Source organism: Panicum virgatum, chromosome 2K (assembly GCF_016808335.1).
Source record: "Panicum virgatum strain AP13 chromosome 2K, P.virgatum_v5, whole genome shotgun sequence".
In the NCBI taxonomy this organism is placed as follows: Eukaryota; Viridiplantae; Streptophyta; class Magnoliopsida; order Poales; family Poaceae; genus Panicum; species Panicum virgatum.
This window is the reverse complement of record NC_053137.1, coordinates 48,025,052-48,036,263: the sequence shown is the minus strand read 5'-3', so window position 1 is coordinate 48,036,263 and position 11,212 is coordinate 48,025,052. Positions and strand designations below refer to the sequence as shown.

The 11,212-nt window shown below is 53.6% G+C and overlaps 2 protein-coding genes across 2 annotated transcripts; one reads left to right on the top strand and one right to left on the bottom strand.

The window, feature by feature from the left end:
- Nucleotides 1-516: 516 nt before the first annotated feature.
- On the bottom strand, nucleotides 517-3,546 carry LOC120681215 (probable LRR receptor-like serine/threonine-protein kinase At1g67720). Its single transcript, XM_039962737.1, has 9 exons — nucleotides 3,101-3,546; nucleotides 2,439-2,991; nucleotides 1,860-2,326; nucleotides 1,617-1,752; nucleotides 1,426-1,497; nucleotides 1,279-1,347; nucleotides 1,087-1,158; nucleotides 884-967; nucleotides 517-799 (listed from the first exon to the last, which is right to left on the bottom strand). The coding sequence occupies exons 1-9, from the start codon at nucleotides 3,168-3,170 to the stop codon at nucleotides 772-774; spliced, it is 1,551 nt and encodes a 516-aa protein (XP_039818671.1). The 5' UTR covers nucleotides 3,171-3,546; the 3' UTR covers nucleotides 517-771.
- Nucleotides 3,547-9,008: 5,462 nt separating this feature from the next.
- LOC120696087 (galactoside 2-alpha-L-fucosyltransferase-like) lies at nucleotides 9,009-10,950 on the top strand. The gene is made up of 2 exons (XM_039979242.1): nucleotides 9,009-9,335; nucleotides 9,468-10,950. The coding sequence occupies exons 1-2, from the start codon at nucleotides 9,129-9,131 to the stop codon at nucleotides 10,917-10,919; spliced, it is 1,659 nt and encodes a 552-aa protein (XP_039835176.1). The 5' UTR covers nucleotides 9,009-9,128; the 3' UTR covers nucleotides 10,920-10,950.
- The last annotated feature ends 262 nt before the right edge of the window (nucleotides 10,951-11,212 follow it).

Sequence of the window (11,212 nt, the reverse complement as noted above, 5' to 3'; positions counted from 1 at the left end):
GCAGCCCGAGACAGCAGGGGCGGGCGCGGCTCGCCGGCGGCTCGGGACGGCGGGAGCGGCGCTTGGGGGCGGCCCGGGACGGCGGTGGCGGGGGTAGCGCTCGACAGAGAGGGCAGTGCGGGACATGCATGGGGAGCGGACTGCAGGAGGTGCGCGGGGGAGTGGGCCACCGAAGATGGCGAGCGGGACATGTCATATTTTTTTCCCTAGCAAGTGGGACGAAATAGAATAGAAATTTAGAGTCCGTTGGGTCCGAGTTTTGATGAAATTTTTCTTCTTTTAGCTAACTCATCGAGTATAGAAGAGTTGTTGTAGCTAACTCATCAAGTAGACAACTATACATGAGCTCATGGAGATACTCTAATAACTGGACTGGATGTCGTTGTCGAAATATTTTATTTGCGTGTACTAGGAAACTTTTAACCAAATGGTTTTGATTCATAAGTGAGCAACCACTCTCGTGATTTGACCTTCTGGTTATGAAGAACCTCTACAAATGGTTTGTACATATATCACTGCCCTTATGAATTTGTCTAAGTAAATAGCCTTCTTGTTTTTCTCATTTAAGAAAAGCCACTCTTTGTCTTTCTATGAACAGAAATTTACACCGCTACTGAAAAAAATGCATCTTGGCAGTACATACAGATATAAAATGAAACAAAGAAGAAAATGAAAGAACAAAAATGTCTGAAGTGCCAGAAAGTGAGTACGAAAAGAAACACAGCGATATAAGATCACCAGTCAAATAACTTTGTCTTCCTTGTTTTACGGTTAGCTAAGGTTGTTCCCAGGTGTGTACCTGTCAATGCACAAGTTATTACTCATTGACTATAGGACACTACGACTCAATCACAGGTTGAAACTTCAAAGGACAATCACTTACTCGAACCTGAAGCTAATGTCCCCCATCGCTCTGTTCCTTATGCTGCTTGGGATTGTCCCTTGCAGGTTATTGTTCTGCACAGACCTGTCAATTAAGAACCATTCAGAGATCACTAGGTTAAAGACGCAGGATAATCACCGAGCAATGGGGCAATTATTTTTGTCCTACAGTGGAGTAGACAACTTATTGAAGTAGGCACTCACAGTTCCTCAAGTCTCGTTAGGCTTCCGAGCGATTCAGGGAGCGGGCCTGTCAGTGCGTTGTCTTCCAGGTGCCTTCAAATTTCCAGTCAGGAATGCAACGAGATCAGGTAAATGAAGCATCAAATATCTTCAGTGTTAGATTACCCAGAAGTGATATTTAGCAGTAGGGTAATTACGCATTGCTGTACTTACAAAGAGACTAGATGATGCAGAGGGCTCATATCTGGAATAGGCCCGGTTAGATTGTTCCCCACAAGCCAACTGCAACAATCACCGCTCCAATTTAACATTCGTTTTTTTACTGTTAGTATGCACATCAATTTGTTTGAAGAAGCTTACATGCTGGAGACTGCAGTCAAGTTGGCAATGTGGTCAGATATTGATCCTCCAACTCTGTAATTCGTGAGGTTGCTGCATTGCGATGACCATTGTCAGTTGTTCAGAGATGGACAAGAGAACATTTGTAGACTTACTTCCACAGTGTGATTTTCTGACCTGATTGTTATCTGGATGAAGTACTAGTAACTTACATAGCGATTACTCTTGCAAGTGGATCTTCGTTGCAGGTGACACCAGTCCACGAAGTCCCCTTGGGGAGGCAGGGATCGCCTCTCCAGTCTGACGGCGGGTTCAGAAATCCTCCGGCCAGCGCCTCCATGCCGATCACTGCAGCAAAAGGAGATGGATTCATTTGCTGATCAGCTCTTGTGAGCCAACAAACAGTGAATCAGCCATGGCAGATGGTTGAAAAGTTCGCTGATCAGTCAGGTTACCGTCTCTGGGATGCGTCCTCCCTCCGAGGGGAACCACCATCATGAGCTCGGCTGCGTTGATCACCGGCCCGACTGGGGAGCCCGGCGACGGCGTCAGCGTGATCCTCGTCTGCCCGGACAGCGGCCACGCGGCGCCGTACACCATGGACCCCGCCGTGGAGACGTTGAGGCCGGCGAAGAAGAGCTGGCCGTTGACCGCGACGTCGAAGACCCTCCAGCTGAGCGCGCTCGGCGCCCGGTTGTCCTGGAAGTAGAGCGCCAGATAGTAGCTCGCGGCGGGGAGCGGCGCCGCCGGCCACTGGAGGTACAGGCTCTTGCCACGGCTCGCCGTCAGCCCTTGCCGGAACACGGCCTCCGGTGGCTTGTTCCAGAACGCCTCCGTCGCCGCGCTCGCCTGGCTCTCCACCACCGGGATGCTCCCGTCGCCGTACGGCTCCCAGTACCGGTTGAAACGGTCATCTGGATAGCTAGAGCGCGCACATTTTCGCACGGCAATGGCCGATCAGGTCGCCGCACCTCGGAGGAGGGACAGACATGGACGGACGGGCGGCCTCGGCCGGGTTCGATCGTCTCGCTTACCCGACGACGGAGCCGCCGCGGCCGCCGAAGCTGTGACGCGCGACGGTGCTGAGCGCGTAGGCGGTGAAGTTGACGGCGCCGTAGACGGAGGCCTCGAGCGGCACCACCTGGAGCGCGGAGATGAAGGGGCTCCGGCCGGGCACGGTGTCGCGGCTCCTGGCGAGGCAGACGCTGAGCTCCTTCCCGGCGGCCTCCACCACGGCCTCGTAGTAGGTGGCGAGGCCCCTGGCGTAGGCGGCCGCCGTGTCCACGGCGCTCCACCGCGTGCCGTCGATGGCCTGGTCGAACACCGGCGGGGCCCGGCCGCCGTCGAACCCGCCGTAGTAGTAGGTGGTGCGGACCAGGTACCTGGCGTGCCGCGCCGCGGGGACCACGTAGCAGTGCTTCCCGGCGGACGCGTCCGGGAAGTAGCGGAGGGAGGAGAGCATCGGCATCATCACGCCCGGGGAGCCGAGCTCCGCGACCTCGCCGCCGTGGACGAACGGGCCGTCGGGGACCCATGTCACGTTCCCGGCGACCTGCTCCGACGTCGCGCCGCAGCTTATCTGGTACCCTGCCGAGAGAACGGATGCGGGCGGGTAAGCTGAACTCCTCGTCACCTGGCAATACAAGAACACGGACAGCGCGTAACTTTGCGCAGCGTAAAAGATGGAGGGGCTCACCGGACAGGGCAGCGTCGGTGGCGCCGGCGAGGAGGACGAGGGCGCCGGCGAGGAGGGAGAAGGGGATCATCGGTGCCGCTGGAAGTGGGGTCCTCCACTGCCGCCTGCTGCGCCCCGCGACGAAGACGCGGATTTGGATGGGATTGGAAGGAGGGAGGGGGAACGGCAACGACTAGACAGCGGCGGTTGCCGCCGGCTGGCGACTTTTGTTTTGTTTTGCTCGGGCGGCACGGCAGCTTGTTCAGGACAGGAGTTCGTTCTGCCTGAATCTTCTTGGCGGTGGTTGGTGCGCCCACATGTTCTTCTGATACGCCGGCAGGACCCGTTCCAGTTCTCGTACGTAGCTGAGATTCGTTATTAGGGGAGGCTATGATTGATCGGTTAATCTCTGTCCCCGTCTCACCGCTGCTAATTAAAATACTTGGCGGATCGGAGCGGGGATGAAGATGAAGCAGCGGCAGGAATAATGCCATTTGGGGGCTTGCTTGGATGGAAAGCATTTGGCGCTCGAGCTCTCCTCTCTCCATCGCGCTGGATGATGCCACGAGCCCATGATTCGTTGCGTCTCGCGTCCGCCGGCGGACGTGGTGGGCGTTTGTTCCTTGCGTGCGCCAGGTCCAGCTGAATAAATCTCTCGGCATTCCTCCGGACCTGGACGTGCTCGGATCAACTGCCCGACCAACCCGAAGTGGCACGCCGGGCGCCGTCGCTGTCCCGACGCTCCACGCCACGCGGATAGGACGTGAATTTGCGATTGCAGGCGCGGTCGTCGCCGGCTGGCTCGCGCTGCATGCGGAGTAGCGCTGTACGCGGCACCAGCTGACCAACGCGTCGACGTGATTGGTTCAACTTGAACATGCGGGGGGTTTTTTTATTCATTTGTTTTCCCGGTCATCATCAAACGACCGAGACAGTCCCGAAATGGGGAATTCTAGCTATGCTATGACCATGAGATCATCTTTTTCCTTCACCTCAGGTCCTGATTAACACGTCTGCCCTTTCTACCCATCCCGCACATGTAGTATATATGCCACTAGCTATTTGTAGTTTGTGGCGTCTTTGTTACCCGGCGCGTGATATCATATCATATCATATCACTCGCCATCAGTCTACCACCTCCTCATCCCCACCTTTTATTATCTTTACCTTTCATAACGTCCTCGCCTTGACCTAGTCCCCTGTACATAGTCACCGCCGGTGACGGTGACCGACGGCAACGGCGCCCCACCGCCTCACCCCTCGCCTCCACTTGTTGCACCCACACCTTCTCCTGACTACCAGGCGCCTACCGCTAGTAAGTTGTCGCCTCTCGATCAGGGACCAAAATCTCACATCCATAACTTCGGTGGTGGCTGCAGTTACTGAGTAGCGGACTCGGGCCTCCCAAGCGGGGGTCGGGCAGTCGGGTTACGCATAGGCCGGAGGTAGGTACGGAATAAAATGGGCCGGGCTGCGTTCAGTCGTCCAGGCTTGAATTTTAGCGGTTTTTTCTTTTTTATATTTAAAAAAATTAAAATTTCAAAAATATATGTCGGTTTTGGAAAATTTCAAAAATATACCCCGGTCGCCCTATGGGGGGCGACAGGGCTCAAATGTAATTTTTTTTCTTCAAATTTGCAACGAAGTCCCTGGAGAAAAAAAAAGAGGGGGGCCTGTCGCCCGTTGGGGGGGGGGGGGGGCGACAGGCCCCTGTCGCCCACCCCAGGGGCGACAGGCCCCTGTCGCCCGTTGGGGGCGACAGGGTCCTGTGTGGCCAACAAAGCCTATTGAATTTCATAAAATTCCTCCAGCGTCCGAAGATTTATTGTGATATATTTGCAGAAGGATTTGGAAATCGAGTTCGAATTATCATGAAATTTACGGAAGGTGTCGGATGTCAATTTTGGTGGGCGATGCGGCCTCTAAAGGATGACACTAGAGAAACTACTTTTCATGTGATTTCGAACTATAAACTTTTTTGTCAGCGCGGATGTCTGGTAGATGCAGATTTCACAAACCTATAATGATTAGAAACTAAAAACGAGATCTCGAAGCAATTCGGACGATTTCGATTATCATTTATTTGTACTTATTAGTTACTTCTACCAATAGAGCTTAGAAGTTCGAAGTAATAATTTCTTGGTTGATTTTATCCTTAACCATTTCTTTTTTTTTGACACGAGGAACTCAACATGAATCCACTAATTGCTGCTGCTTCCGTTATTGCTTAAACCCTGGCCACCATTCGCCGTCATTCCCTTTGTCATTTGAGACTAAAAATTCAGAAAAAAAGAGAGGGGTGACGAGAAGTAATAATGTGAACCACCAAATTTTACATCATAATACAACGATAATGAAACACACATCACACATGCAGTGGCATGTCAGAACCCGTTGCAAACTACGGTAAACAGATTCCGGACTAACCTAACATGCCTTAGGTAATTTTAAAAAAAAAACAGAATAAACACAATGATGCAGCATGTCACTAGCACTAGGGTAGTCCTAGTAGCCGTACCCCCACGTAGCAAACTGTGTTGAGCCTTCTCCGCAGTATCCACCCATTGCAGGTGGTGCAGGCGGTGGTGCCGGAGGCGCATGGCCCTTCTTCTTGTGACAAGGGCAGTTGCAGTAAAGAATAGTGCATGGTTCATCCTGTGAACCGGCTACATTGCTGGTATCATCAACTTCGTCGTCTTTGTTAGCCTCGCTCACTTCCTCATAATGGTTCACCTTACATTCCAGATCAAAGATCTTTATCTGGAGGTACTCGATGAACTCCTGAACAGAATCAATTGGTGCATGATCTACCCACCTAGTAAAACCACAGTTTTCTGGAGCATCGGAAGACTGCAAAACAAATTCTAGATAAGGTGTCTCCTTGAAGATAAAGAAATGAAACAACCAAGTATTACCCATGCGTGTGGACATTTAAAGAAACGCCGACCGCCATCCATCCCGTCGGTGCACATCTGCACTAAGCAGTCCTCACCATGTCTGCATTTTGACCACGGTTCTCTACGGTTGTCGTATTGTCGAAGAGGAGTTTCATTGGTAAATTCACTCTTGTGCTGTGGCGGAAACTCAAACACTGGTTCCGGAAAGGAATCAGGTCCAAGAGGCCCCTCCCATATTATGGGGTCTCCCTTTCTTCCCCCTTTTCCTTTCCCAAAACCATAGTAATTCTTCCCGCTAGACCCACCTCCAGACATTGGGTATACAATAAGCTTTGGTGTTTGAGTGGTGCTGGGAGTTCACAAACTGGTGAGTATTTATAGGCGCACAAAGGTCTGATAACCGGAGTGTGGAGTGTAAATGAACATGAAAAGCCTATAGTATTCGCACGCTCCACAGCGCTCACTCGTACCACTTTAAACACGGACACGACCTCTCGTTGCTCTTGATTTGTACCCTCGCACGCTCAACACCGCTCACTCCTCCCACTTTAAACAACGACACGACGTCTCACTGCTCATGACTTCAGCACTTGCACGCTCTACAGCGCTCACTCGTGATTATTGCACTGCCCCGACATATCCCATCGCCCGGAACACTGCAGGGCACCGGCCTAATCGTCATAATTTCACTACTCGATGCATCTCTGTGCATGCAGACTCACAGCACTGCATTACTGCCGCTCGGTCGATCGCGCCGAGATGCCGCCTTCCCCACTACACGCCACAGACCTTCGCTGTAGAATGACAGGTCCGTCGTCCTCGCCAGAGAGAATGCTTTGAAGGTGAGCTGGTGTGGTTGCCGTGTTGTCACATCTTTTTGAAATGTTGGAAGAGCACTGCTATTAGGTTGTCGTCTTTTGTCACGTATGTCTAGGCAAACAATGCGACATTTGGGAAACCTGTGATCACCGTGCTGAGCTTTTTAGCAGCAGACCCTGATGTATTTCTTAGTTCTTAATTCTTATCGTTATATTAATGTGTGTTTTTTAGTATTCTAGTGACATGAAAAGCTCCGAAAATATTAAGGAAAAGTTCAAAGATTTCATAGACTCCCGGCTACAACTGCAAATTAATGGTAAAGGCTACAACACACAGAGTTAAGCTCTTAACTTAAAACATAAACAACTAATTGCAGTGGCATGTGCACGCGACAAGATAATTTCTTGTTGCATCTAAACCTACCATGCCTTATGGAATGTAAAATGCCGGGATTACATGGTACTACTCTACTGAGTGCACCTAGGATATTTGCCCTTCCTAATTGCTTCGGGCCCAGCTTCCTTCGCACGGCGTGCCCTCTCTCGCTTTCTATCCCTGTCAGCTTCACGTTCGGCCGCCGCCTTACGATCCACCTCCTCCATCCTCTTGCGGATCTCTTCTTGCTCTTTGTTGCGCTTCTCCTCTTGCTGCTCCTCGTGCTTCATTCGGCGCCAACGTTCTGCAGCCCATCTTGCTTTTTGTTCCACAATGTCCTTTGCCTGCTGCGACTGCACGGTGTCGAACCACTGCATAAAATCACAAAGAGGCGGAGGAGACTTTGTCCAACACAAGTTAGAATCATAATTCAATGTTAGGTCATATAGAAAAATAGCGTATGTTATTCTGCTACCTTGGCCCGGTCTTTGCCATATCGCTTAGGTGGATCATATTCGTAGTTCTCACACATAAAGAACCTCATGCCGTAGTCATCTCCTAAAATCTCAGATTGCATGAACTTGCATAACGAACCGCAGAAGCACATTGGCACATTAATTCCTTTGGGTACGGTGGCTTTACACTTGCTCCACGGAATGTAGGTTGATCCTGACGAAGACATTGGCGCTATAGTGTGGTGCGCCAAATAACAAACCATAATTTAAGCAATGCACATATCGTATACCAAATCGATGCGTGAAAATATAGGTACTGTTATAATTCTATTGTCTTATACTGCAATATCAATAAGGTACTATCATAATTCTATTCTAATGTATAATTATTTTATTTGAAAAAGTCTGTAATAGTACTCAAATTGTAATACTAAACCAGTGTTCTAAAGCACCAAATCTAATTCAGCTAATCTGCTAATTAAATTAAATTGTTATACAATATCAACGAATTTATACGAAAGTTACCGGTAGATCACAAGTGCGGAAATTCGGCAGAGCTTCGCCGCTTCCCTTCTTCTCACCCCTCTCTTTTTTCTGGATTTTTTTGGATTTTTTGAGGTCAAATGAGAGGAGGGAATGAGGGGAGGGAATGAGGGGGCCTTATATGGGAGGATGACCCGGTCGCCCGCAGGAGGGGCGACCGCCCCCTGGCGGGCCCACTGGCCTGTCGCCCCTGGGGTGGGCGACAGGGGCCTGTCGCCCCCCCCAACGGGCGACAGGCCCCCCTCTTTTTTTTTCTCCAGGGACTTCGTTGCAAATTTGAAGAAAAAAAAATTACATTTGAGCCCTGTCGCCCCCCATAGGGCGACCGGGGTATATTTTTGAAATTTTCCAAAACCGACATATATTTTTGAAATTTTAATTTTTTTAAATATAAAAAAGAAAAAACCGCTGAATTTTAATCTGACCCGATCCTCAGCGTGTGCCAACGCATTGGGTCAAAAGCATACGGCCTGTGAGTCTGTGACGGCCGCCGTCCGTCCACAAATGACCGTAGTGAATGGGCCTAATAAGGCTGTTCGGCAGCACTGTTGGGCCTACTAAGCCTGCATTTGCTTCTCTGATGATTGAATTTGTGATGAGGACACTGGGTTCCAGTCTTCCAGACTTCAGTCCGAAGCAGAGCAGCTCGTAGAGAGAAACGAGGCATGCTCGCATAAAAAAAAGAGAGGAAGCTTGCATCTTACACCACGCCGCCGACTCGCCGTCACTTCGAGCGGAAAAAGTGCGCGCTCGCCGCGCCCTGACGCCCCGTATCCCCAAGTGAAGTCTCTCCAGACTGTTCGTGTTCCTCAGGTTGCTGCATCGGAGATCAGTCAAGAGTCCACTGCACTCTGCTCCCGTCGTACGCCAAGGCTTGGCTTCCCCGCCTCCATTTGCGGCGCAGGCGAGTGGCCAGTGGGGCGGTCGATCGATCGACGGAGGAGCGGTCGAGAAGAGCCGATGCGGCCGCCTCGAGCCCGGCCGACGCAGCCGGCGGCGGCGAGGAGCGCCGCGTGGCCCGTCGGCCTGCTCGTCGCGCTCTGCTTCACCACGCTGCCGCTCTTCCTCGCGCTCTCGCCGGGGCGGCCGTCCCTGCTCGACCTGTGGCAGCAGCTGGGCATCAGAGTCACCGTGCACTACGGTACCACGCGCTCGTGCTCGCTCCGTGTCCCGCAGCATTCGCCAATGCGCGCATCAATTCGTGCTCCCTCGCTCACCCCCCACCTTGCCCTCCGATCCACGCAGATGACGAGACGACGAGGCCGACGGAGCATTCCGACCCCCCCGCCGGAGAGGGAGACCCGGGACGTCCTCCTGGGCGGGCTGCTCTCGCCGGACGTCGACGAGGCCTCCTGCCGCAGCCGGTACCTCTCCTCGCTCCACCGCGCGCCGTCGCCGCACGCCCCGTCGCCGTACCTCGTCTCGCGGCTGCGCAAGTACGAGGCGCTCCACCGCCGGTGCGGCCCCGGCACGCCCTCCTACGACAAGTCCGTGCGGCAGCTCGCCTCCGCCCGCCACAGCATGGGTCTCGCCGAGTGCCGCTACTTCGTGTGGACGCCGCCCGGGCCCGGCGGCGACAGCCACCACCTCGCCGACCGCGTGCTCTCCATGGCGTCGGCTTTCCTCTACGCGCTCCTCACCCGCCGCGTCTTCCTCGTCGACATGTCCGGGGACATGGCGGGCCTCTTCTGCGAGCCCTTCCCGGGCGCGACGTGGGAGCTGCCCCCGGCCGCCGGCTTCCCCGCGCAGAACCTCACGCGCCTCCGCCGCGGCGGCGAGCGCAGCTACGGGAGCCTGCTGGCCTCCAGGAAGGTCGGCACCGAGGACCCCGCCGGCGTGCGGTCCGAGTCGCTGCCGTCGTACGCGTACCTCCACCTGGCGCGCGACTACCAGCTGCCGGACCAGCTCTTCTTCTGCGACGCCGACCAGACCGTGCTGGGGAAGGTCAACTTGCTGGTGCTGCGCTCCAACCTCTACTTCGCGCCGGGGCTTTTCCTCGTGCCGCAGTTCGAGGACGAGCTCCGGTGGATGTTCCCGGCGCCGGACACGGTGTTCCACCACGTCGGGAGGTACCTCTTCCACCCGTCCAACGAGGTCTGGAAGATCATCGCGGGGTACTACGCGTCCTACATGGCCAAGTTCGACGAGAGGATTGGGATTCAGATCACGGCCCGCGACAGGAACCCCGTGCCGGCGGCGGAGGCGTACTTGAAGCAGGTGACGGCGTGCACGAGCCAGGAGAAGATCCTACCGGAGATCGACCCCGACGCGGCGTCGACCGACTACGAAGCGGCCGCGACGGCGAAGGCGGTGCTCGTCAGCTCGGCGCAGCCGGAGTACGCCGAGAGGCTCAGGTCCATGTACTACGAGCACGCCACGGTGACCGGCGAGTCCGTCAGCGTGCTGCCGCAGCCGGGGGGCGCCGGAAAGCGACCGCAGAATAACCAGAAGCTGCTGGTGGAGATGTTCCTGCACAGCTACTGCAACGTGTCGGTGGTGAGCAGCTGGTCGACGGTGGGGTACGTCGGCCACGGGCTCGCCGGGGTGAGGCCGTGGCTGCTGCTGCCGCCGCCGCCGAGGAACCAAACGGTGGCCAACCCGCCCTGCGTCCGGGCGACGTCGATGGAGCCGTGCTTCCACGCGCCGCCGAGCTATGACTGCAGGGCCAAGAAGAACGGGGACCTCGGTGCCGTTCTCCGGTATGTCAGACACTGCGAGGACGCGGACGATGGCCTTAAATTGTTTGATTGATTTTGATCAGATCAGAGCAAGTAACAGTATCAAATTTTCCAGAAGTTTACAATCAAAAGAGAATTCAGAATAACTATGTTCTTCTGACAAATGTATCAAAAGAGAATATGTATTCGGCAAATTGCATGCCTCAAATTTTCCCCTTGGGAGGGAATCGCATGCACATGATTTGACCTCCATGGGTGTTTCTCATACAGCTTATGCAATTTCTTGAATTGATTTTTGTAACGAACATGGCACTATTTATGCCATTTCGAGTGATTTTGGTGATCGAATGACAACGCAATAAATTG

Excerpts from the sequence above, each read along its gene's own strand:
- LOC120681215 (XM_039962737.1), bottom strand. The coding sequence starts at position 3,170 with ATGATCCCCTTCTCCCTCCTCGCCGGCGCCCTCGTCCTCCTCGCCGGC. Across the intron at positions 968-1,086 it reads CTAACGAGACTTGAGGAACT|GTCTGTGCAGAACAATAACC; the intron begins GTGAGTGCCTAC and ends CTTAATTGACAG. Across the intron at positions 800-883 it reads GACATTAGCTTCAGGTTCGA|GTACACACCTGGGAACAACC; the intron begins GTAAGTGATTGT and ends GTGCATTGACAG.
- LOC120696087 (XM_039979242.1), top strand. The coding sequence starts at position 9,129 with ATGCGGCCGCCTCGAGCCCGGCCGACGCAGCCGGCGGCGGCGAGGAGC. Across the intron at positions 9,336-9,467 it reads CGCGCTCGTGCTCGCTCCGT|ACCCGGGACGTCCTCCTGGG; the intron begins GTCCCGCAGCAT and ends CCGGAGAGGGAG.